Source organism: Orbicella faveolata, unplaced genomic scaffold, assembly GCF_042242905.1.
Source record: "Orbicella faveolata isolate gen_17 unplaced genomic scaffold, um_ofav_v1 contig_47, whole genome shotgun sequence".
NCBI lineage: Eukaryota > Metazoa > Cnidaria > Anthozoa > Scleractinia > Merulinidae > Orbicella > Orbicella faveolata.
Genome location: NW_028301577.1, coordinates 4,127,241 through 4,151,627, shown reverse-complemented (window position 1 = coordinate 4,151,627; position 24,387 = coordinate 4,127,241). Strand labels below are relative to the sequence as shown.

General features: G+C 38.0%; 3 protein-coding genes and 1 pseudogene across 3 annotated transcripts; 1 reads left to right on the top strand and 3 right to left on the bottom strand.

Moving 5' to 3' along the window:
- Positions 1-1,424: 1,424 nt before the first annotated feature.
- Positions 1,425-16,205, bottom strand: LOC110065502 (S-adenosyl-L-methionine-dependent tRNA 4-demethylwyosine synthase TYW1-like). Its single transcript, XM_089280515.1, has 21 exons — positions 16,118-16,205; positions 15,328-15,512; positions 11,245-11,361; positions 10,580-10,681; positions 10,199-10,384; positions 9,986-10,085; positions 9,640-9,812; positions 9,028-9,150; positions 8,512-8,557; positions 8,288-8,362; positions 7,801-7,853; positions 7,346-7,464; positions 6,730-6,839; positions 6,488-6,559; positions 5,226-5,331; positions 4,965-5,100; positions 4,473-4,583; positions 4,059-4,127; positions 3,811-3,909; positions 3,140-3,196; positions 1,425-2,643 (listed from the first exon to the last, which is right to left on the bottom strand). The coding sequence occupies exons 1-21, from the start codon at positions 16,203-16,205 to the stop codon at positions 2,482-2,484; spliced, it is 2,289 nt and encodes a 762-aa protein (XP_089136641.1). The 3' UTR covers positions 1,425-2,481.
- On the bottom strand, positions 12,770-14,603 carry LOC149096827 (uncharacterized; annotated as a pseudogene).
- A 46-nt stretch (positions 16,206-16,251) lies between the features above and the next one.
- LOC110066441 (ribonuclease P/MRP protein subunit POP5-like) lies at positions 16,252-19,139 on the top strand. Its single transcript, XM_089280518.1, has 5 exons — positions 16,252-16,341; positions 16,434-16,576; positions 16,939-17,088; positions 17,897-17,980; positions 18,489-19,139. Exons 1-5 carry the CDS (start codon positions 16,322-16,324, stop codon positions 18,605-18,607), a joined length of 516 nt encoding a protein of 171 aa, XP_089136644.1. The 5' UTR covers positions 16,252-16,321; the 3' UTR covers positions 18,608-19,139.
- LOC110050187 (ribosome maturation protein SBDS-like) lies at positions 19,140-24,334 on the bottom strand. The gene is made up of 5 exons (XM_020756076.2): positions 24,150-24,334; positions 22,109-22,238; positions 21,026-21,226; positions 20,732-20,899; positions 19,140-20,601 (listed from the first exon to the last, which is right to left on the bottom strand). The coding sequence occupies exons 1-5, from the start codon at positions 24,275-24,277 to the stop codon at positions 20,473-20,475; spliced, it is 756 nt and encodes a 251-aa protein (XP_020611735.2). The 5' UTR covers positions 24,278-24,334; the 3' UTR covers positions 19,140-20,472.
- Between the last annotated feature and the right edge of the window lie 53 nt (positions 24,335-24,387).

The following is a 24,387-nucleotide window of genomic DNA, read 5'->3' as shown; positions in this document are numbered from 1 at the left end:
AGTCGCAGATCAAAATGCACTAGCTCCGTGGAGAGGGGAAGGGGGGTAGCCCTAAACCCTTTGTACTCATTGAAGAACGCCGTCTGGCATCTGGCGGTCGTAAGTTCAAGTCTCGATATGTCATTAAAGGGGTTATTCTCGAACGGCTTGGGGGTCGAATAACCTCTCCCCGATCGCGATTCGAACCCGGGCCGGGAAGAAAATCCCGAGGGACGCCGATTGATTTATTTAGTTATAATTTCTTTCAACCTCTTTGTTGTTGTTGTTGTTGTTGTTGTTTTTTTCCAACTTCTTTGATGTTTTCCTTAAATTGATTGACTGATTTTTGCTCCCAATTTGTTTTTAGTTTTTTGTTGTTGGTGGTGTTTCGGATAAACTCTTTCCCTTATTGCTGTCGATCTTACAGATTTTTTCTCCTTTATCGAGACTTGTTTGCTTTCTAAGCCTTCTTTTTCCCGAACTTTAAGACTTTTAAGACCGAGGCAGTTTGCCTAAATGGTTTGTTAGTGGGGAACGATTCCAAAACTCGGTTTTCCAGCGGCCAATAGAGACATAAACTTACACAGAATACATATTGCCTGGTTTTCTTGAAATTTAATTGATTCAGGATGTAGAAGGCTTTATGCGACCTCGTTTGAGACGATGCATGCCTTTAGTAATTTGCAGATCAGTCAGCTCTCGTGGCTCTAAGTGCAAGTTGCTTTTTAGTAGAATCACATTTCACGATGTTGTTTTTTCGCGTGTCCTCCGGGTCTCAAAAGACATGCATTGGAGTTATTTCGTCTAGCGCACTACAAAAGGAATCTATCAAAACTTTCAGTGATTGGCAAGTGTGGAATTTTCGTCAGGTAAGTTTGGCAGATCTGGTCAAAATTAGTGCAATAGGACCATGATTGAAAGGCAATATCGGCTGAAATATGGGACACTGGCGCGTTATTCTTATTGCTGCTGTTATTCCGCGTCGCTAGAAGACTCTAATCAACTTTCTTGTTAAAAGAGTTGAACAGTTGAATCTAGTCAGGAAACGGGAGACTACTGAAATATGAGTTTAATATTCAAAGTTAATGTACTGGGATATGGCAAGTTTTCGCTTTGAAAACTTGCCGTTTTGGATACTGATTCTGCTCGTAAATTGGCGGCGCATTCCAACGGTGGGCAACACTCCCTGGGGGGGGGGGGGCTACTCCCAGAAAAATCGGGTGGGGGTGTGCGGCCAAATCCCATACCCTATTTATGACCAAAATGGCTAAAATCAGCTAAAATTGATACCCTATTTATGACCAAAACAGCTGAAAAATCATACCCTTTGGGGCCGCACATACCTATATAGCCCATTTAAGGGAGTACCCCCCCCCCCGGAGCCAGACCGAATAACTCTACATCTTATATCGATAAATTGTAGTAAACGCCATATGTACGAAGTCTAATTTACTCTAATTTATTATGCTCGATCCCATAAGCGACTGAACTTTAATTTAAATCGTGCTTAAATAAAGGTTGGTTTTCTGTCTCTGTCTGTCTGTCTTTAATATAGACAATCGTTCATTGTCGTAGTGAGTCGCCAAGCTGTAAGCAAAGCCACTCTTTTAAGACTTTTAATCTTACTTTACACAGCACTTTTCATTTAAAAATTTGCAACGAAAAGCAACAATTACGAACTACACTCAGCACTTTCCATTAGTTTGAAGCGTATATGTTTGCTTTCAAATTTCGAAGCAATTACCTTTTGTGTTTCCAATTGGTTTCAAATTTCGCTCAATTTCGACTCAAAATGTGGAATTCTGTGGGCAAAATTGTTATTGACGCGCACAATAATGAATAATATACGAGCTTCTACCGACGCAATTTATCCAAACCTCAGGTCTATACTAGCGGAATACACTCACACTCGCTGACTCACCGGAACCGGAAATTGGCATACCAGTACGTACGATACACATTTTTAATATTTTGCCAACAACCCAAGGGATTTTCAGGTTGTCCAGTTGGAGAGACTGTTGAATAAGCTGCAACCCGCTGATCCACATGTGAGCGCATCTGGTGGGCGCAAGCAAGTCTTCAAAGCGAACCTTACGATACTGTGTTAAAAGCTCAACTAGCTTACGCCTTAGTTTACGTTCAGCCCTGCATCTGAGATATTCAGATACAACTTGTCATAGATTCGCAGCCACTCTATACAGCTGAAAAAAGTTGTGTATAAAGCATAAAGTGAGCACGAGGATAAGGTTTTGCTCACGTCTGTGAAGGGTGCTGGTGCTGGTGCTGGCTTTTCCCAGTTACAGAATAGTGTGAACACTTCTGAACAGGCCTGAATATATTCATCTTCACTTCACTCCTTAGAAATTTGTCACTCTTACTTGGCAACCTTGCTTAGGAAAATTGCAAGCTTTATCAGTTTTCGTAGTTATGATTGCAAAAGAAACGTGTGACTTTTGCTAGTTATTTTCCAAATGATTGTAAATATCGATTTGATCTGATCATTTAACATCCACTGATGTCCTTCTTCTTCTTGCGGTGCCAGCGAGTCTCCTCTGGATCAAACCCCCTTTGCGCATGTCCCATTAAGGCCCAATTTGGTGTTTTGGCCATGTAGTCTAGTGCAGTAAAGTTTTCTGTTCCACTGCTCTCTTCATAACTGCACATCTACAGACAGAATAGAAAAGAAAATATGTTGATGGTGATAACAAATGCAGATGCTATCTGGCTATGAAGGTATTTCAGACTCCCTACGTTAGTTACAGAATTGGAGTTTCAAGCACAACCATTAATGCATTCCAAGGAAGGCACAGTAACAACTGATGCAGATATGCAGCATGCAACTAATAATGACACCGATCTGCAGGCAGGAGATTCCAGATTCTGTGCAATGCGCCACATCCGACTGCTACAAGACTCGACACCACAGTTCATCTACATGTACCTTACCTGCTTCTTGACCAACATAGTAGCATTATTTCTTCAATCTCGTAGGTCATCGTTACTGAGTTCTTTACATCAATCAAGTAACACATACCAGAAGAATTTGGCAATTCCTTTTAAGACATTTCTAACCTGTTTTCCTTTTATAAAAGGTACTAGAATCCTTTTTAATTATAAAGGATTTTCCATTTACTACAAGGTGTATACATTAAGGACTTACACGCTGATGGAATTTGGGATAATCAATCCATGTGTACCATCCATCGTCTTTCTTAAACTGCAAGTAATTTCAATACAGTAAGCTACAAAACAAACTAAAGTGGCTAGGCTCGATTTCCGCCGCTCTCACGGGTTCGATCTACGTTCCTCCCCGAGAGGTGCCTTCGGGAGCTCGGGCTCCTTTCCGAATCCCGAATAACGGCTGGCAATCAAGCCTACAGTGGCCTAATGGAAGGACGTTGGACACCCACCCGATCAAGGGGTCCAGGTCAAAGCACTGACCAAAGGCTGGACATAAGCTCTAGTGGTAGACTACTTGTTTATCGATGGAGACCCTCACTGTTTCACAAGTCTGGTCAAGGAAGCTATCCACATAACACTCTTTAACAGGAATAGTGGAATCGAGATCTTCGAAGCGTGGTTGCCGCGGTCAAAAACACCACTACAGGAAAATGGTACAACAGCAGTAACAACCTCATGCTGGAACAATGGAACATTGAAATGCACCAATCACAGCCCACCTTTGTGATATCAATGGTACCGCACAACCTCATCACCCGATGAAGACAAGCAATAAACAGTGAAAATGCCAGGATCTACATCTCGCATGAAAACATCGTTACACAAACGCAAACGATAAACTTTAATATTAGGAGAAAACAAATTCCTTACCTTCTTGTGAGCAATGAGAAGACAGTTAGAATGTTCATGTTCACATGCAATCTCGTAATCAGGCAACAAGTCGGTGAGCTTCTGAACAAAGCCAATAACCTAAGGAGGCCAATACATTGTCAAGAAAACAGATGATGAGAATAAAGAAAATAATTACCACGAGTTATTGTTTTGATGTACAAACAAATTCTCACAACTCACATTAAAACTAATACATGTATATGGGAGTAAGTAAGGAAAATTGATACCTCTTCGTGCCACGGTACGTTCTCCATTGTCAAAGTTGATGCTTTAGATTCTCCACAATATGTCACACCCTGAGGAGAAAGGAAGAGAGAAACCTGGATCATTAGCACATTTTACAATTCATAAAGCACCAATTAATTACAGCGCAATTGCCTCTCATCGCTTAAGTTTACTATCTGCAAAATTATTCAGGGGCTCGATTTATTACCTAATCAGTTGATAAATGTAACATGTAGCCGCCATAGTAAGTTTCAGAAGAGGACGTTCAAGAATTAGCCCTCCATCAGAGCGAAGAGTTCTGATAAAGGGTAACGCTTAAACACGTCAGTTTCACAAACCTGCTGGGAAAACTCCAAAACAAAACTGTCACATCTGCGTAAGAGTATTCTTTGGGAAACAAAGTAAAGTTATAGTACCTTTACTTCAATGAAGTCTGGTCGGCCAATGGAAACCAAGTCGGCATAGTTTTGGAGTTCTTCACTGTTCCATGACTTTACTAATGTGAGACGATACACAGTTCTTTGACCCTAAAATAATACAAGATGTGCAATGAGACATTGTTCACCATGTTAGCTGAGTGTACCTCGCCACTCCGGGTGCAACAGCAAGGGGTTGGATTAGTACTTCATCATCTTCACTCATGTTCCTCAACTGTGCTCTTCACATGGCACAACAAACAAGGCCCTTGTCAGTATATCTTTGCTAACCTAACTGGAACACTTGAAAGGCTTACTGATTTAGTTTTGCAACTCACAGCCTTCCAACCTGACTAACGTAAGTTGGTGGTACCCCTACGACAAGTTAGAAGGAGAGATGTCTCAGCTAACAACCTTTGGCATCCAGTCTGAAAGTTTGGAGCCCCCAATATAAACACCTTTAACAAGAACATAGTCATGTAAAACTCAAACCTTCTCCGATAAAGCTTTGAGACTATCCAGGAACCGAGGCCAAAAATCTCTGAACAATGGTCGATCAATCTTCTTGAGGCTGTCTTTTGTACTCGCATCCACGCTCACATACAACTGTGTCACTGGAATGAGGTTTCTACATGGGAAAATGAAGGCAATGTATATAGAGCCATCTTAGTGGAACATTTCAACTAGACTGCCAAAATTGATGACTACAAGAATCTTACAAAAACAAAAAAAAGCAACGCTTAAAGTATCTACCTGATAGCATCTGGAAACTGGGCATTAGTGACAAGAAAAGTGGAAATGTCATGCCCATGAAGAATCCTGATCAGTTCATTTATTCTTGGGTACATTATCGGTTCACCTATTACAAAAGAAACGATCAAAAAAACGATCCACAATAGGCTTAAAACCTGTTGCCATCTAGCAATATGAATGAATGAATGAATGAATGAATGAATGAATGAATGAATGAATGAATGAATGAATGAATGAATGAATGAATGAATGAATGAATGAATGAATGAATGAATGAATGAATGAATGAATGAATGAATGAATGAATGAATGAATGAATGAATGAATGAATGAATGAATGAATGAATGAATGAATGAATGAATGAATGAATACTTTATTGAACCCCCCCAATGGGGCTTTTCAGGAACAATACTTAAAATATCCACATACTCTACAGCAACAGGGGCACCCAACAACTGTTTTCTCTCAAATGTTTTTTACCGCTGTTTTAGGCCATCTGGAGTACTTTTAAAGCTCTGTAGGTTAATTTTAGGTTGTGCCAAAAAAATTTTATCTGTTCGGTTATTCTAGGGAAACTTGAGTATTCTCGAATTTATTAGGGCTTTTTTGTCCATTCCCCGAAAACCTTAGGTCTTATCACCTTTCCGAAAATGATAGCTGACCTTTTTTCGGTACCCAAAACGACATTTTTAACAATCCGAAAACAACAGACATTGAATTTCTCATACCACGAAAGTTCGAGGCGACAATTCTCTTCAGAAAATCAGAGGGGATTAAAGGCCTTCCGAACAGATAATTTACCGAAAGGATCCGTTGGGTGCCCCTACAGCAATTCCAAAAGTGATGGTTTAGTCTTTTGGAGCAGTATTCCACAATAATGGGAACTCATAAAGAAAGCAAGGATAAGGCAGCATGCAAAGAAAAGTCATATCCGATAGCCAGAGCTCGGAAAATGTTTGAGGAACTCAAAGTACTGTAAGAGATCAAATTTTGGAGGCTAGTGAGAATGACGTTTGGGCTAGGACATCAAAGTTACAGCTCGTGCAAGGGCAAGCCTGAAAACTAGTTTTGAAGGATTGAAACGTGCCAGGACACACAGGAAAATCTGAAGAATTCATTTTCAAGTTTGCATAGGTTTCCTTTCTTGAACATTTGCAAATTAAAAGCACTAAAAGTAACTGAATATGAATTACATGTATCTAGTTCTAAATTTAAATTTATCTGTCGTTTAACCAGTACAAAGCTACCTTAAACATCATACCTACAAGTGACAGTGCACAATGTCTTATTTTCATTCCTTCTTCGAATCGCTCTGGTTTGACACCAGGAACCCCTGAACAAATGAACAAAAAAGGTAGCAGTCAGACAAACAAGATGAGAGAAAATTGGAGAATGTTCAGCAGCAGCTCATTTACATGTAGCTTTGTCACCCAATCCTTTAGTTCATTTCCTGTTAGTTTACATAAGTTGAATTCTACTTTTTGTTTTATTCATGTAACTTACCTCTAAACTGTTTAATCATATTGCGGTGATTCTCCATGGCCCCATTAACAATGGTGTCTGGATCGTCCGTCTTCCACTTCCACTCTGTTCCAACAGGATTTGTGTGATGCCTAAAATATAGATAACATAGAATTCACCTCATAAGAAAAAGAATATTACTCTCACGAGAATAAAGAGGTTTTCTTGTGGTTGTCTATGGGCCTCCACAGACAAGACAGTTAGTCATTTCATTTTTGTCCGTCAAAGACAGCAGACTGGCTGTTGAAAGCTCACAACTTTAAACAATTTTACCAGGGAACGTTTTTTACCTCTTTTAGAGTATTCTATTGTCGGTTAAAGCCTAGCAGTTTAAGACAAAAACATGATACTACCAATAAGAACTGCACAAAGACATAATGTGGCACATTTCTTGACAAATGTTTAGCAGTGTAGTTCCCATCACACTACATTACATTTTACAATAAGACAGCTAGTCTTCTAGTTGCTGTTGCCGATGATGTGGGTGTTGTGTGAACTGGCCTATAGCTACGAGTGAATTCTCAGTGACTTGCTTGTACTGTCAGTGAATTTAAGGGTGATTTCCACTTGCCAAACCTAAGAACTAAATTGTGCTTACCGCCAACAAAATACACATTTATTGGCACAAGCTAAGCTGGGCGTGGTCTCCATACAGCGATGACTCTCTATACCATAGAAGGTATGTTTGTAGCACCCACCACGACCTCTTAACATTGACTGTAAACAAAAAGGTCTAACACTATCAGAAAACAAAACAGTGATATGCCCTAAATAACAATGCACATAGTTTGAACAAACTAATTTTACATGTATTTTTTATTATTCTTTGTAAGATAACCAAAATTCTTATTTCTTGTTTCCTGTTGAAAACCTGTCCATTTTTTTTTTCCGATAAAGTTCAGATTCCAACAAGTTTTTTCAGTTCTCAAAACTTCACATACGGGTTTGCAGTATGCTATGTACATGTATCCATTATCCTTTTCTTGAATCTAATGTTAATATTTTGCTAGGATAAATGTAATTTACCATCAGTAAAGATCCAATTTTAGATACCTTTGTCCATCTGCAAAGTTTCACTCCAGAATGACTGCCAATCAAACGATAACCTAGCAAAAAAAATCGAAGATTTAAAATATTACTAGTGAACAGACAGTTACATCAAAAGAAATAGTTTCTGAAAAAGTTCGTAACAGAAAAATAATCAGTCAATTAAGAAAATGTAACATCCTGTACACGGAATGTCTGTAACTGGACTGAGCAGTTGCAAGGACATAAAGGCTTATGAGTACCATAAATGGAAAAAAAGGATTGTTAGAAAAAACTAATGACAATTTTCACTTATTCCACTTCAATATTCCAAGTAATCATATTTTAAAACTGGTTTATCTCAAGGAATTTACAAATTCTAGAAATCTGTTGAGGTAGTATTTCACTGTGTTTTGCCTGAAAAATTTCATTTCAAGGGTAAACAATCCTGGAGAACCCCATCAAACCTTTAACAACTTACAATAGTGATCAGTAGATTTTTACAAGTAAATACCTTGCTTTGTTAGCGCTTTCTCTAATGCTGGTGTAATCATCTCTTTAGGTTCTGTCTGCACTTTTTTCTTTTTACCTTCAAAAAAAATCATCACTCACTCTACTCAGTAACATCATTGTGCAGATGTGATAAAATAATATTAGAAAACCAGCATAGTGTTTTAGAAATGCATCTACAGTATTCCAATCTTAACCAATATGAGACAAAAACACACTGTAACATACCTACACTTCTCTTTGGACCCTTTAACTGCGAAGCTTCTCTTTCTTCCTACAAGTAGGTGCAGGAATTAGGAAAAAAAAGGGTACAATGTGCAAGCTTGTAAAATGCCATAAAATTTGTAAACAATGTTTTTGCAAAATGTGTACGTACACATAAAGTACAACTAGCAATGATCATGCTAATGTGCCAATTCTAGTTTGCACTGTGTACTTTTAAATTCATTCCACATACACAGGGTTACAACAGGAGCTGGTGACCAATAAAACTGCCGTCACTTAATGAGACATTGTTCATATAGCCACAGTGACACCTTTTTTTATTCACTTTAAGTTCTCCCTCTTTAGTTATACTCTTCACTAATTTGGTTATCTACTGCCTCCTCAGAGGTAAATATTACAAATATTCTAGTAATACATAGCAGTGATCTACATGGATGTAATTAGGATGTTTTATGACATGTAAATTTCTATTCTGCAATGCAAGCTTGAGCTATATTTCTGGCGTACAATTTCTTTTACCTTTGCTTGTTTCATTGTGTTCATCATAGGTCCTAAATCTTCCAAGTCTAACAAGCCAGACTTGTTTTCTCTTTCATCATCTCCTCCATCATCATCTTCTTCACTAGTGGTTTCATACAAAGTCTTTAGCAAAAGGAGAATGGTAAACTTCATCAACTTGTAACTGACTAAACACACAATATATTTGTGAAAGTAAAGTAAAAATGTTTGTTACTATAATAATGCCAGAAGGGAGCTAGCTAGCATTTCACATTTAATGGTTCCAAGGCTTACACTGGAAGGGAGTAACAACTTCTAGACCTGTAGATTTATTATACCCTGCATAGCGGAAAATTACATGCACACATACATGTAACACACTAGGAAGTAGCTCAACAGTCATCTAATGACGTCAAAATTCTCTGAACATGAATATAAAAATTAAAATAACTAGTATACAAGCAACACAAGTTATACATAAGCTACGGGCTTCTAACAGGAAGAAATTAATACCAGCTAAACCTGTGACTGGAAGCCTATATCAGGGCGAATTATTTTCAATATCAGTGTCCAAAATGAGTTTATGGTATGTTACTTTCAGTGGCTTGCTAGACATTGTGCATGGCTCAGTACCTCATCATCTTGAATATCATTCTGCTTAAAATCTTCTTGGCTATGGAGGCAGGCATTGCCACCAGATTTTGATTCAGTGGCACAGTGGCACGCAGTCTCCTTTGAGTTCCCTCTTTCCTTTTTAAAATGCAATAGGAAGTCTGAACTCCAAAATTTGAAGTCTTCCTCGGTGCCTACAAAGAGCCCAACAATTCACAATTAAAATCAAAATGCAAGACTTTTCAAAAAATACTCTGCAACTCAATTCTCTTGTTGTTGGTTGCTGTTATCGTTAAGTTGCAATCATATATCATTCCATGCTCATCAGTAATGGCCCCCAAATGTTCCATTAACAATATCCTCTTACCTCCATGTTTGCTGTTTGCTACATTTTCATCTCCCAATCCAAAAGGAAAGACTTGTCTTGCACTGAGCAACCCCAGCCACTTGTCAACATTCTTTCCAACCTGCAGCACAATCATGTTTGTTTAAACCTACTTCAACAATCAACTTCAGTCTCTGTTTATCCAAGCACAATAATTGTTGAATGACATGAAAGCTAATATGTTGGATTACTAACCATGTTAAATCTTTCCTGGTAGAGAGAATTACCAAGACCAAACACTGCATAGTCCAAACCACTGAGGAGAGATTTCTGCACACGGAAATCATTTGAGGCCTCCTCTAGCCATTTACAAAACCACTCAGCACTTTCTGGAGGCTTTCCATCCACATAGGTGCTGATTATAAACACACAAGTATCAACCTGTAGATTAGAAAATCACACACGTAGACATGCAGTAAGTAATGGTAAAGAATCTGATCTGACATCAAGAACTTACAGCTTACAAACCTCTTAACTTATCACACAGTAAATTTGTTGTTTGTTGATACTTAGAGTAAGTTTCTCGCACATAAACAAAAATACTACAGACAACAAATTCAGAAAATACATCCTTACCTCCTCAGAAAGACTGTCCTCTGGTTCATAATTCTTTAAATCCACCACCTCACTCGTCAACCCCAGGCTTTGTGCTTTGGATTTCATATCTTTAGCTAAACTCTGCACAAACACAAAATTTTAAAAAAATTGGCCACAGATTATGGCAATCTCAATCTGTTTTGATAGAGAGTGCTGGTCAGTGTAATGACTTGCATAAATTTCAGTAGACTTCATTACTTATATAAAGGACTGAGGACAGTCTAAATCCTAATCGTCCCACCAGTCAACCCGTAAGACTTGTTTTGAGTGGAAAAAGTAATAACAGTGAAGACACGAAAAATGCACGCAATATCAGAAGGCACTTAAAGAAAGTCTAATACAACCCAGAAAAAGTAACATCAACCTCAAAACAAATTACAAGCGGAGCTTCAGCGGCCCAAAGGGCCACCAAGTGGAGCAGGATACACATATAGGAAAAAGAGGAAACCCATGAATCGATTTTCTCATGGTTATCATGGGTAGTGGTATTGCTCGTGCGTGCGTATACACAATGACGATGACCTAGTCACGCAACATGGTGTTTGCTAGATGAAGGGAACAGTAATTCTTTACCATTGTCAGGGAGCAATCTCAAATATCATACAAGTACAAAAAAAACAGAAAATTAGCATGCAGTTCAGTACCTTTGCCTTTCCTGTTTGTGTTCCAAAGAATATCTTGATTCTCTCTGACCTGGCTGTTCCTCTGCTATTGGTCTCAGAATCCAGAAGAGATGGTGAGGCCTTCATAGCTCTATTTCCCTATTAAAAACATGTGATCCTTTCAAGGCATTCATTTTCTGACAAACTTACAAATTATAATAAATCATGTTTTCCTACAAACAATTCTCCTGACTGACAGGCATATTCTTAGTTTTGGTGCAGCTACACCAGGTGCACAAAAATCAGTCGTTTACCAACAATTTGGTTCAATCAAGTAAAGACTATGCAAAGCAAGTCAAAAGTTGACAAACACTCAAATACATGTAGCATACACTTTTCACATTCATTATGATAATCTGTAATCCCAGTCTTGTCCACTCTTAACAATCCTGGATCCTTCTTGTTTTATTATTTAATATACCTGTTTTGTTTCCTTTATTCAGGAAAATTCTATTTTGGCATTGTGGATGTCATGGAGTTGTGGAGATATTTCCGTCCGTCCGTCCGTCCGTCCATACAGTACACACATCCTTAGAGTAATTGACTTTCCAAAAAGGGGCTTTCCAAAGACAATACCTACTCAGTGGCGGATCCAGACCTTGAGCTAAAGGGGGGGGGGGGGGGGGCAGTTTTGTTTTGCTTGCCCTGCCAGGTTCTCTTTCTTCTGGGATTTCTTTTTTTACCCAAAATAAGAGGGATCCCTCCCATAGATCTGCCACTGCTACTAAAATATAATACAGTCCAACCTCTATTAAGCAGCCACCTACTAGGTGACCAGTAATCAAAGTCCCAATGAGGGCTATTCTATTGTTTTTAAGCAACAAACCCCTTCTGAGCAGCCACTATCCATTTCCCTTAGGTTGCTATTTAATAGGGGTTGAACTGTGTTACCAAAATAAACTACCCTACTTAACAACAGGTATTGAATTAATAACTTAAAGGGAACTGCACGGTGAGTTCTATGGCAGGTAAAAATTACTATTGTAAGTATAATTCACCCAAGCAACATGCTTTTTTTTGTTCTGACTCAAAATCCTGTCTATTAAGTGAATGTAAGTAAGTACATTGTACACCTATAGATAGCATGGATAAAAGGGATATACTTTAGTCATGCAACACTTTTGAGTGGTATATATTAACAATAGCTTCCATCAGGCATGAAAATATGCTTAGAAATTTGTCCGTGGACATTATCTGTTCCAAGGAGTGAACAGTTTTCCGAGAGCAAAGCTCAAGGAAAACTGAGAGGTTCAAGGAACAGGTTATGACCAAGGACAAATATCTGAGCATATTTTTCAAGTCAAATGGAAGCTATTGTGTTTATTATCCTTCAAATATTTTTTGCAACACACAAGATCTGCTAGTCTCTCCCAAATAGGTCAATCAGGTCAAACTTTGTCAATTGGCTTCCAAAATCCCCACCTCTTTCAACATTCAATTCAAGACTTTCGAACAGACTTCGCTTCAGTGAAAAGAATATGCTTAACGAAAAAGTACAACATTTCAGTGAAAGGAAAACAGACTTTTTTAATGAAAGGCAATTAAGGTAAGATACAAGTTGCAGATATGGTTACAGTCTAACTCTTTCTTTTGAGAACAAGATCAAAGCACAAAAATTGTTAAGGATTTCATTTCTTTCTGTGAAATGCGTTAACCACCATGAACGAAACAGCCAGCACTTTACGGTTCTATTCCTTTCATGTTGTGTTCAATTGAAGCAGTACTGTATCTTGAAAATACAATAATTGTGAAATTGACCAGCCGAAAATGATTGCCTACTGGGAATAACAGAATGCTCCACATGGTTGATGTATGATGTGCTGGCAACCTGTGAAGAATTCAAAGCAGCCTGCACTTGAAATCTGGATTCCTCCACAAGTTGGTTTTGCTGGATTTCCATCAGAGCTCTTTCTTTCCTAACCTGATACTGAGTGGAGCCAGAAACAAAGTTGCTTGCAATCGCTGACGATTGAACATGCTGCTTGAGGGTAGGACATTTGTGGTAGCTTTCAACGGCTGAGTCACTCTTATGGCTGGTCACCGACTTCACTCTGGCATTTCCAAGCCCAGATGCCTTCAAGATCATCACAGAGGTGGCTTGCAAACAATTGGAAGTAGCCAATGTGAAGTAGCCAATCCTTCTTTCTTGGACATCTGAGAAAAAAGGTCCTGCAACCTGTGTTTCCCAGGTGGTGCATTGCAGTACCAGACATCATCTGCAGGGTTGAATTTCATTGCTTTGTGATTTTTTGGTTTCTGCCAAAGAGCTTTACATTGCTTATTTCACTTCAACAAGTAGGTCTTCACAGCTAACACAGGACAGTGAGGATTGCCCAGCATCTCTGACATGGCAGCTGCAGCTTTATTTTTGCTGCTATGGAGGCCCCCTTGGTGGTTTTCCATGGCTCTTTCAGCAAGTGTTATGCACTCAAGGCCACAGCTAGAACTGTGGATTTGAATATCTTCAGTCGTCATCTCATTCATGTTTCTCGCCGGCATTTTCCAAAGTGGAGCATGATGTTAAACCAGGCTATTTGCAGTAACCTTTCTGGTGTTTCTAGTCCAAGCTGCTTCCTTTCGTAGAGAATTGCGACATCTTGAGGTATCAACGCTGGTTTGTGTTTAGTGGATGAAATTTTTCCTTCACAAGCGAGCTCAACCAGGTGAGCATTGAGAGTATCATTTGCAGGCTTGAACTCTGTAGTAATAATACTGCAGTTTATGTTTTCTTTACTTAAATACCTATCCAGGCCAGCTCAAATTGTTCTCATTGAATTACGACTGTAATATTTGCCATTAATATTTGCCATTGTGGGAGCGAGCTTTGACGTAAAAACTATGCAAAATATTTACAAACTCTTCTTTTGTAAACTTGTTTAATGGCTTGTTAACTGCTTTTTCTTTTCACCAGGCTGAAAGAAAATTATAAATACTCTAGAATGAGAGTGGCTAATAACTTTTTGTCTTTTAGCATGTGTTTTTTGTCATATTTTTAATTCAAGGGCTGTTGAACAGAGTGAACCTTGGGTGAAACCAAGCAAAAATCTCACAATGAGCTTGTGTATTTCAATATTGTATCAAAAATAACAAATTAGACTACGCGTTTACAAACAGCTTACCGTCAAAAACATTAACAGCGTATGAAGTGGAATTTTGGTGTTTTCTGGTACCACTTTATCAACCAGCAAGTTTATCTCTTCTTCTATTGCAAAAGTAAACCGTTCTGCCATCCCGACATTAATTTTAATGTGAGATTTGAATCCTTGAAGTCAGTTTTGAAGATTGGGGAATATCAATCAGATATTTCCCAGTCTTAGCTGGGGTATATTCAGTCACATGACGCGTTTAGACCAATCGTGCGCGAATGAAAATATTTAATAGATAATTAAATGGAATATCCTGGAATTTTCTTGGTATACACACAAGCCTTTAGGTGACTGTGTATACCAAGAAAATACACGTGAAGAATGGGAAATTCCATGGTATACCACAAGAGAGCATTGTATAACTATTTTAAACCATGCCATAGAAAATAAAGGGGCCAACACAATCAATGCGACATACACGTGGTGTATGATGGGAAGGTTGGATGTAATACTTAAGAAGTAGAAAACAGGTGGTGTGTTTCTATCAAGTTTTAGAAACACGAGTGGAAGTTTGGGAGAACAAGAAATGCTATGGGAACACGAGCCGCAGGTGAGTGTTTCCACAGCTTTTTCAAGTTCTCCCAAACTTTCACAAGTGTTTCTATAACTCGATAGAAACATGGAGAACATGTTTTCTATTTTTTTAAGAAAACACCACCGTGAAAAAAGAAAAACAACTTGTTAACTTTGATTATCAAAATGTAAATTCTCTTTGCTCAGGCCAGCATTACGTCAACAGCTTGCGCTAGTTCTGTGTTTCTATCGAGTTATAGAAACACGATTTTTAACCAGTCAGCGTGCATATTTTCTTAGGACTGTTTTCTAAAGTCTAATATACAATAACTTTCCTGTATTCTGATTGGCTGTATTTCCTATAGCATGGTATAAAGATATGACAACAATAAAAATTTTTAATTACCTCTTCGGATTTTTTCTGTTGCACATACTCAGTCCTGTACTTGTCTTTTCCTCTAAGCCTGATAATCAGCCATGACAAGCCCAAACCTCCAAGGACAAGAGTTGCACCTTGCACCCTTACAGACATCCACCAGTCTATTAACTTGTCCTGCCAACTAGGCTCTTTAACATTTTTTGAAGATTGTGCTATGGAAAAAAAGTTTTGCTGATTAGTTTCAGAGATGATTCAGTTGTCTGTTTCTTAGTGACTCTAAACAGTCCTCAAACCCAAGCTGTTAAATCATTTTCCGGGTACAATTTACACTTAAGTTATTGGTACCTATTGTCGGACACTACCTGTTCTTGGACAGCTAAGGAAAAGACTCTGAAGTTTGGAAGAAAACCTTGCCAAGCCCTTAAACTGGGACTAATAGTACATTTTAGCGGAGAAAAAAGTACCAGTGCACATGCGTGTAGTCTTCTGTTCCACTCTTAGGAGCGAACAGGATGTGTGAGTGATACAAGTTTACGTTTTTCCGCCTTCAGAAATTCAGAATCAACTTGGGGTAAATATGGTAAACTAACATTGAAGTATGTAAAAGTCCAGAGTTCTTAGTTTGTCTAACCTAAAGTGACCTTCTAAAATTAAGAAGGGAAAACATAATCGAGGAAAAGAACGTAAACGCTGAGCTGTTTAATACACGTGAGCTACAAATTGCCGCGAACACTGCACGAGTTTTATTCCTTGAAAGTTCCAAAAAATTATATTATACAGGCGATAAAGACAAAGAGGTACCATTCATTATACTTACCATCTACTTGGAAGGATAAACAAACAACAAGCAAGAAAATTACTCCTAAGAAAAAGAACACCGAGCTGCGCGAGTTACAAGCCGCCATTTTAATCTTACACAAAAGGCTCGGTTACAAAGTCAAGTAAGGAACGCCTGTCAATAAATGCAGTTGGTGAACACGCTGAACTGCAGTACCTGTGATTTGAAGGACAAAATAAAGAAATGGTGAGGTATAAAAAAAGGTCAGTACAGAACACACACTCACTATGAATAAAACAGTCTATATGAAAAGTTTCAGCTGAATTCGTCATCTGTTACTTCATTCCCGTTGCAGATATTTGTTGGTAGAAATTTCATTTGCAGACGGCAAGGTTGATGAAAGAATTTTATCGAGATTAATTTACAAAACCGTGAAGAATGCCGTGATATCTGCCCATGGAGACTACGGAATGGCTTGCGTCGATCGCTCTTTAAAAGGTACGGGTATTAAATGCATTGTAAGGAAGGTCCCTCGATTCATTGTTTCCAGCTGTTTCTTACTTCCCCAGCGGGAATTACATGTACTCAGTATATACGTAAATCGTTAGTTGATGGTGTGCCGCTGGAACATTGAAACCCTTACCCTATTTAAGGCCATGACCAGCTTGATTCTGCAACCCTTTTCTAGACTAGGGACCAAAAAACCTACACTATCCCATGCCCAGACTAGCCATTTTTGCATGCACTCAAAAACTATCTACAGCAGAATATATAGTGTATTAAGTTAGTAGTGTAGCCAATTAGAGAACGGCAATCATTTTAGACCACTAAAACTTACTATTTTGTGTGCCTTACTGTAGTGAAGTATACAAACCCCATTACCGGTGTGGCCTTTATAGCCTGTGGCAGGGACTATTACAGGATGGTTTGGTCTGCACTAACCTTAATCAAAACCATCACCTTTGAAGATTCAGCTAGGCCTTGTATGTTCAGAGTACTTCATGTAGGAGGTAATTTTAAATATTATTTTTGATATGTATTGGTAATACTAATTCTTGTCTTTGTAACTGCCAGCTGGAATAACCATTACTTAGATCAGTTTATTTTATTAGTTTCTCTCCAACAACCTGGGTTCTAAAGAGTATTTTTGCTACAGTATTTTGTAAAAACTCACTTAGTTCTTTCTGGTTAATTATCAGGCTTCTCCCTGAACAGTAATCAGTACCCCTTGGGATGGTAAACTTGTAGATATACATAGTCTACTTACAAGCCAAGTAGTCCATCAGGCTTGTGCTCATATCCAGTTTCAGTAGCATGAAGCAACTAAGAGTATTTCTATCCCCCCCCCCCCCCCACCCCCACCCCCGATGAGAAGCTGGTCTATCACAGGGTTACCCGGTAGCAGTAAATGTGCAATTACCCATTTATGCATCTGGGTGGAGAGAGGCACTGTGAAAGTTAAGTATCTTGCCCAAGAACACAACACAATGTCCACAGCCATTGCTTGAACCCGGACCACTCAAACCAGAGTCAAGCGCTAACCATCAGCTCACACTATCATGAAGAACAACATTAAACTTCACATTTTGTTTTCATGCCACCCTTATCAATTTCAGTCTGCCTAATAGCAAACAGTCCAAAATTTATTAGCTGAAAACCTTCACAGAATACTTCACTAGTGTCCCCTTCATAACTTGCAGTGTCTGCTTAATGCAGGTTTGGCTGTACAGTAGTTTGAGAAAAGGAATTGCAGATAATTAAAAAATTACTCTTGAGCAACAAATTCAGACAAGTTATGTGTTTTCTGGCCCTTTTCAGGCACTCTCCTTTCTTGCCAGAAGTTTCTTATTCATCACAATAAAGAAGAGTTATTAAAGTTATTACAGCAGTGCAAGACACCAGGTTAGTTCAATGGTCTTGGTCTTTCCTCTCCCCACTTAAGCCTCTTTCAGGCATTCAGTTAGGTGGGATGCAGCACAAAAAAAAATAGCAGAGCAAAAATAGCAGAGAGGCTTGGGGTAAAGAGCGAATGCCTTCCCACGCTACAGTTCTTCCCTATTTTTTCATGCGCCTTTTTTTGCGTAGTGGTTCATCTAACTGAATGCCAGGAAGAGGCTCTTCCCCCTCCCATTCTCAACATTGAAAATGAGAGTTTTGAAACCAACCTTTGGACAATATTGCAATGGTTTTGTTCTTTTTTGTTTGTTTGTTTCTGGTTTTCTTTGGTGGGAAGAGAGGTCGAGGGGCTCACAAAAGTAAATTTTACAACAGCTTTGTAACTGGGTGTATTTTCAATTGGTAATTGTCAATTTTATTCATAGTATTAATATCTTAAAGTTTATATTCATAAATTATTATAAATACTGTACAGAGAGTCTTGTATATGGCTATTATTTTTCATTTGTTTCAGCTGAAAGGACAAAAATATCAAGAACCATAAAGAAAGCTGAGAAAAATGCATTTCCCCTGAACCCTTTTAACACAAAGAAACGATTCAAGAACATGTATCTCTACAGACATTCCACCTGATGAGGATTTTGACTCTAGTTAGAAGAAGTTTATCAAAATAAATGTTTTCCCACTACAAAAATAGACGAGGGTTATTTTAAATGTAAGGGTATATAAAATTGCACAATATCTCTGGGAGACGCAGTTACGGTTAACACACTGGACTTCAGATCAGGTGAATCACCTTACCCACAAAATAGCAACTTGATATGTATGAACAATACAGATGTACTGTTGATGGAACGTGCAGCATAAGTCGCAAAATCAAGGAACAAATCAAGGAAGCAATTCACAGAAGAGAAGCCCACTGACTGGGATGTTTAAAACCTGCTTAAACAAAGCCATCTTCATGAAATGAGAGTATTCCAGAGGTAATTTACCTGTTTCAAGCTATACAAGACCAACTTTGTTTACAAAAAAAAAAAACAAAAAACACTTCATCCAAATTTGAAAGTGCAGATGGACTCCATACATGTGAAACTTTTTGTACACTGGACAAATTGTATGGAATCAACGTCTTAAAAAAATAAAACAAGCAAAGTGATGCAAATAATTTGTGATTTTTCTTAAACTTTATTACATTCCACACATGGAAAGTTATTTTCACATAGATGATGCAAGGGAGACTTGTGTTACAGCATATCCAAATTTGGTAACTGAATTGCCAAAGTATGCAAAATCACATAATTTCTGAGAAAAACATTTTTACATGTGTGTGGATTTTTGTCCAGAGCTTGACAAGCCAGAAACATGAGAAAGACTTTACAACTTATTTGGCCACTGAAGAAAATGAATACAATATTGTCTTCAGACATTCACCTTCTTTAAACTGTTCTTGCCACTAGATTGGTCTCCCACCTGTTTCAAAGATGGCAGCCTGTAGCTCGCAGTTCATACATATTTCACAGTTTTTCTTGGCACTTTTTTAATGCAAAAAACATGTTGGACACGTCAGGGGATTTGGTCTTGCTTTAGGTACTTGCTGTTTGCCGTATGAGCCTTGACGTTGGCCTTTTTTTTGTCAACAAGCTTGAGGAGCTAGCAGCACATTTTTTGGGTGGATTCTATTTACAGCCACTACGTGAGTTTGGTTTTTCAGAATTCTCTTGACTGGTTCAAGACCATGAGTGTATTTTAGACCTTCATCAATGGTTGAACTGTGCATTTAATAAGTGGGAAATAATGCTGCTATGTATCATGGAAGTCTTAGTGCCTCCCACATAAAGGTGTAATGGATTCTTCAATTTACTGGGTTTTCTTTTTTCAGTTAGTACAAGAAAGAAAGCTATATAATTGTACAAGGATCTTTGCAGGGCTGTCATTAAGTTTTCAAATTGATTCATCTGTAACCTTGATATTCACATCCTTATCAAACTTGTTACTTTATGGGTGAATTGTACCAACTACAGGCAAGTTCACCCATACCATCAAGGACCGTAACAGGTGCTACAGATTACGGCCCTTATTGACAGCCCTGCTTTTAAATTCCTTTATTTCTTGCAAATCGGAAGTCAAGAAATTGAAAGTTTTTTTTCTAGTAAATGAAATTCAGATCCCATTTTCAAAGAAAGAGAAAACACAATAATTGCATACTTCATTTACCGTTTTCCAGGGGAATATAAAATTTTGAAGTTTGGAAAAAGTGTTTTCAAAACCAACAATTTTTTGTTTGTTTTCAATCTGCCTTTGTAAATAAAATTAATTACTATTGGACTTTTAGTTAAAACATTTTCTAGCCTCCAATAATATTGCTCTGCACACAGTAGCTGTTTGTTTTTTTTGGAGCCTCTTGATTTCTCTCAACACCTTGGTCAATATAAGAAGCAACATCATGGTGTCCGCATTGACCATGATGTAGATATCATCTCTTCAAGTGTATCAGAATGTTATTCAAGTCTTTCATCTCCTTCTTCAATATCTTTTAAACTGATCATTTCCAGTGTTCCCCGTCCCCGTGTTTCAGCCTGAAGGGTTTCATCAATAACTCTGTAACAGCCAGGATCTATGAGGCAAACCTAGCAAAGAGTTACAACAATTTTAGTAATTCAAAAGCAACAATATTACTTAAGAATAAAATACAACAAGCAGTAATTTTTTTTGCACCTTTATGAGTTGCTTTCAATAATTTTAATTCTCTTTTCTTACCATTTCTAAATCCCCTCCCTGCCAATCTTCAGATTCAACCACTGATATGCTAGGTTTCAATTTCTCATGTACCCGCTTAGCCTCCCGACTTGGTACAATCAAACGTAAACGCATTTGAGCACGTTCTATTTTCATAGTCTCTTTGAGTTGCTTTATGACCTCCAGAGCCTAGGATAAGATAATAGAGATAGGAGTTATTGAACCAGCCATAATTTCCATGCCACATCTGAACACCAGAAGCTTATTACCAGTTTCAAGAGCTGCTACAGTTATTTCACTAAATTTAACCAGTACCTGTTGTTTTGTTGTTCTTGTTGGTTTAACTGAATAATGGATGTCTTTCATAGCTCTCTCTATCACACCTACAGGATAAGGTCGCTTTGTTTCTGGGTTGACACATTTGTCGGCAACAATTGTTGCAATATCTCTGAACATTGATTCCAGCTGTGTGTTTCTTTCCTTCTCAGACACTTGTAATTCTCCCTTTGCTAAAATCTTTCAGGTAAAACATAAAGCAGTTTCAGACAAATAAAATTTGCCAAAATGAAAAACCAAATCTTTAGATAGCCCAATTCAATAATATTGTTCTGATCCCCTTTTCCCTAATAAAGACAAATCAAACCCAGCTTTTTACTATAGTGGAACTGATTGCTGCATTGGATAACAGACTGCCCAGCATTCTGCAAGCAACAGACCCTGTTGCATCTATTGAAGCCAACATATACATGTGAGAAGTTATACTACATGTATCAGAAGTCCAGATAATAAGAAGATGCCTGCTGCCTGTCAGGAAAAAACCCCTCTTTGGAGGAAACCTGAACCCTCTCAAATGCAGAGCCAGGCACTAAACAAGATCCCTGCGGGAGAGGGGTGACAAAACCAATCAATTCAGCAAAATCCTTGCTTCACCCTACTGAGAAACTGTCAAAACCAGTGACCCGCAAAACCAACGATTTGCTGCTATTCTTCAAACCACAGCAAATAACAAGATTACACCCCTTTCTCAGGTTAGCTAAACTTATGCATTATAATAACGTAACCCTCTGGTTGCTTTTCACAATGTAAAAATGATACATCTTTAATGCCTAATGTGCATAATTTTTGTCAACTTTGGCTTGTTTTTGACAGGCTTGACTTGGAGCAGACACATAAGCCTTGGGAGCAGTTTGGTTTTTTATTTCAGATCCCATAAGTAAATCTCCACAGCAACACTCCTATTTCGGAGCAAGCGCTATAAAGTGTACATCGCCAGATGTTGGCTTGCACGATTGTACAAAATTCCCTACTGTTTGAGAAAGTGAAAGACTGGGGTAGAAAGTGTGAATGGTAAAATGAAAACAAAAGCAATTTATTAACATAAAAAGTAACAAAGTTTACCTGCAGACAGATTTCTGTTTGATCAGTTGTTCCAAAGGCCCTTGTTAAATCCTCATTTTTAGCAACTTGTCCTTTTGAAACATTTGTGAACACTGTATGGGTTTGAAGAACTTCATCAATGTCCTTTTCTCTATGGAAAACAATATTGTTACCAATAGTGAAACACTGTAAGTTCGTCCAGCCTATTACTCTTCTTAGAACAAGGAACTAAGTCAAACAAAGTCAAGAAACGATGTTCCCCCTACGTGATTCTAAGGAGAGGTTTGCTCAGGAAAGGTTGCTAAACCAAGGAAATATAATGGTAATTACAAATTGAGGGATATGTCTTTGTAACGTCAGGTTCACAGCGACTGTTGAAAGGCCGAATTGTCACTTGCTAGACAACTTGTCGCGATGAGACTAGCGTGTGTGGGAGATGCTTTACTAATCGAATAAAGCCAGAAATCACGGAAAATCAGCTGTGATTGACGGTGATTTAATTGACGATAATCGAACGTAAACTGAAATATAATGTAATGAATAAACTAATTACCAGATAATAGAAGATTACCAGATGACAAGAGTCACGAAACAATAATAGCAAACATTCCAATCATAACTGCGATATGACAATACTTCCAGTCAAACTTCTCAGTAAAGATACAATTAAAATCATCAGTGATCCCAAGCAGATACGCATACTGCTAACTGTCCTAATACAATAAATGACAACACTCTAAAACTTGAAAGCAATAAAATTGTACGATGTGATAAAAACGTGCTTGCGTGAGCGCCACTGAAAGCGATGTGGGAATTTACTAGCAAGGAAAGGACTTAACTGAATTACCAGAGATTCTTATAGGACAGTTGCTAAATAGAAACCTAAGCTAGGGGGAGTGTGAACTATAAAGATCTATCGCTAAAAACAAGATGAAATAAAAACTTTGAAAACTGGGGCTCTGCCACGTGTTGGACTTAGTACAATAGGCTGTTGTATAAAAAAACCGAGACTAAAGGTACTTAAGGTTAAAAAACGTCAAAACTTGAAACTTATACTAAAAAGCAAGCATAGAAAATAGTTTGTACTTACACATCGGTTCCCGCTTGCACTCTAAATAGTCAAGGGTAGCTTAAAACTTAATTTACTTGAAAACACGTACTGTGCACGCACGATAACTGAAACTTGAACTACTGGCGGGAATATGCCGCTAACACTATCTATATACGTCCACGTGTAAAATCTGATGACGTAATTGCTAAGCAACAAATTGGCGAATCAGAAAGAGCTAAGATTACTCACTTAATTAGAGAAGCCTCGATATAGTGTTCATTACAGTCTTTCAGCTTCTACAGTCAAAATACAATTTCTCCTTGTAAATTTATATTAATACAAACTCTTTCACACAGTTCATGAGAATGTAGTAAATGATCACCAATGGGAAATTGTCTGATAAATGAAGCAATTCTCTTTACTGGTGGTGTAAGAAATGTGAGGAGACCATTTAGGAGAATTTCTTCGATGACCAAAGGACCAAAACTAAAGTTAAATACTAAACCAAATATTTGTGATTTTGAAAGTAAATCAGAGGATTTTGGTAATGATAATTCAAAAACTGTAATTTTATGATGGCTGATTTATAAATTTTTCTCGTGCTCTTTTGGCATCCCCATTTCATTTAACCCAGAAATGAAAGGACGGGTTGGCAAGGAACTGTGTTTAGAATGTCACTAGGAAAACTTGCGTTGCTGATAACCACAATTATATAAAATACCTACGTAAGCTTATATCTTTCTTTCTTTTTACCTGCAGGCTAACAACTAAGCTTAATTTGCACTATTATTAAGCTTATCTATTTAAGCTCACTTATTTTTTTAAAATTTTTTGCATGAAATTATATTTCTGACTAAGCTTGCTTTTGGTGTTTAGTCTGCATGGACTGAAAGTAATAAAGCCAGGTAACTGCTGCAGCGTTTATGATGGCAATACCTTTCTTCAGTTTCTTGCAATTTGACTCGAACCGCAATGTCAGCAAACTGTGGTAAACTGTTAGCTAGTACTTACACTTTGTTTCGCCAAGACATAACTTTGTTCTTATAACAGGCGATTTCAAAACGTTTTCCAGCTTTCTTCAACCTTACCACCGCTACATTTGTTAGTTTCACTTGATTCGTTGGCGTAAATATCGACATTTTGCTTTAAACAATATATTTTAACCTTGAAGCTTTTTCGTACCCTCTCGCAGTCAATAACATTTGTTACCTTCAGAGGAGGGGTAAGGCAAGTTGCCACGTTGCTATAA

Coding starts and splice junctions, on each gene's coding strand:
- LOC110065502 (XM_089280515.1), bottom strand. CDS start 16,205: ATGGCGGCTTGTAACTCGCGCAGCTCGGTGTTCTTTTTCTTAGGAGTA. Junction 15,513..16,117: donor TTTATCCTTCCAAGTAGATG/GTAAGTATAATG, acceptor TTTTTTCCATAG/CACAATCTTCAAAAAATGTT. Junction 2,644..3,139: donor ATCCCAAATTCCATCAGCGT/GTAAGTCCTTAA, acceptor TTCTGTCTGTAG/ATGTGCAGTTATGAAGAGAG.
- LOC110066441 (XM_089280518.1), top strand. CDS start 16,322: ATGGTGAGGTATAAAAAAAG. Junction 16,577..16,938: donor CGTCGATCGCTCTTTAAAAG/GTACGGGTATTA, acceptor GCCTTACTGTAG/TGAAGTATACAAACCCCATT. Junction 17,981..18,488: donor ACAGCAGTGCAAGACACCAG/GTTAGTTCAATG, acceptor CATTTGTTTCAG/CTGAAAGGACAAAAATATCA.
- LOC110050187 (XM_020756076.2), bottom strand. CDS start 24,277: ATGTCGATATTTACGCCAACGAATCAAGTGAAACTAACAAATGTAGCG. Junction 22,239..24,149: donor ATGTCTTGGCGAAACAAAGT/GTAAGTACTAGC, acceptor TGTTTTCCATAG/AGAAAAGGACATTGATGAAG. Junction 21,227..22,108: donor AAACAGAAATCTGTCTGCAG/GTAAACTTTGTT, acceptor TTTACCTGAAAG/ATTTTAGCAAAGGGAGAATT.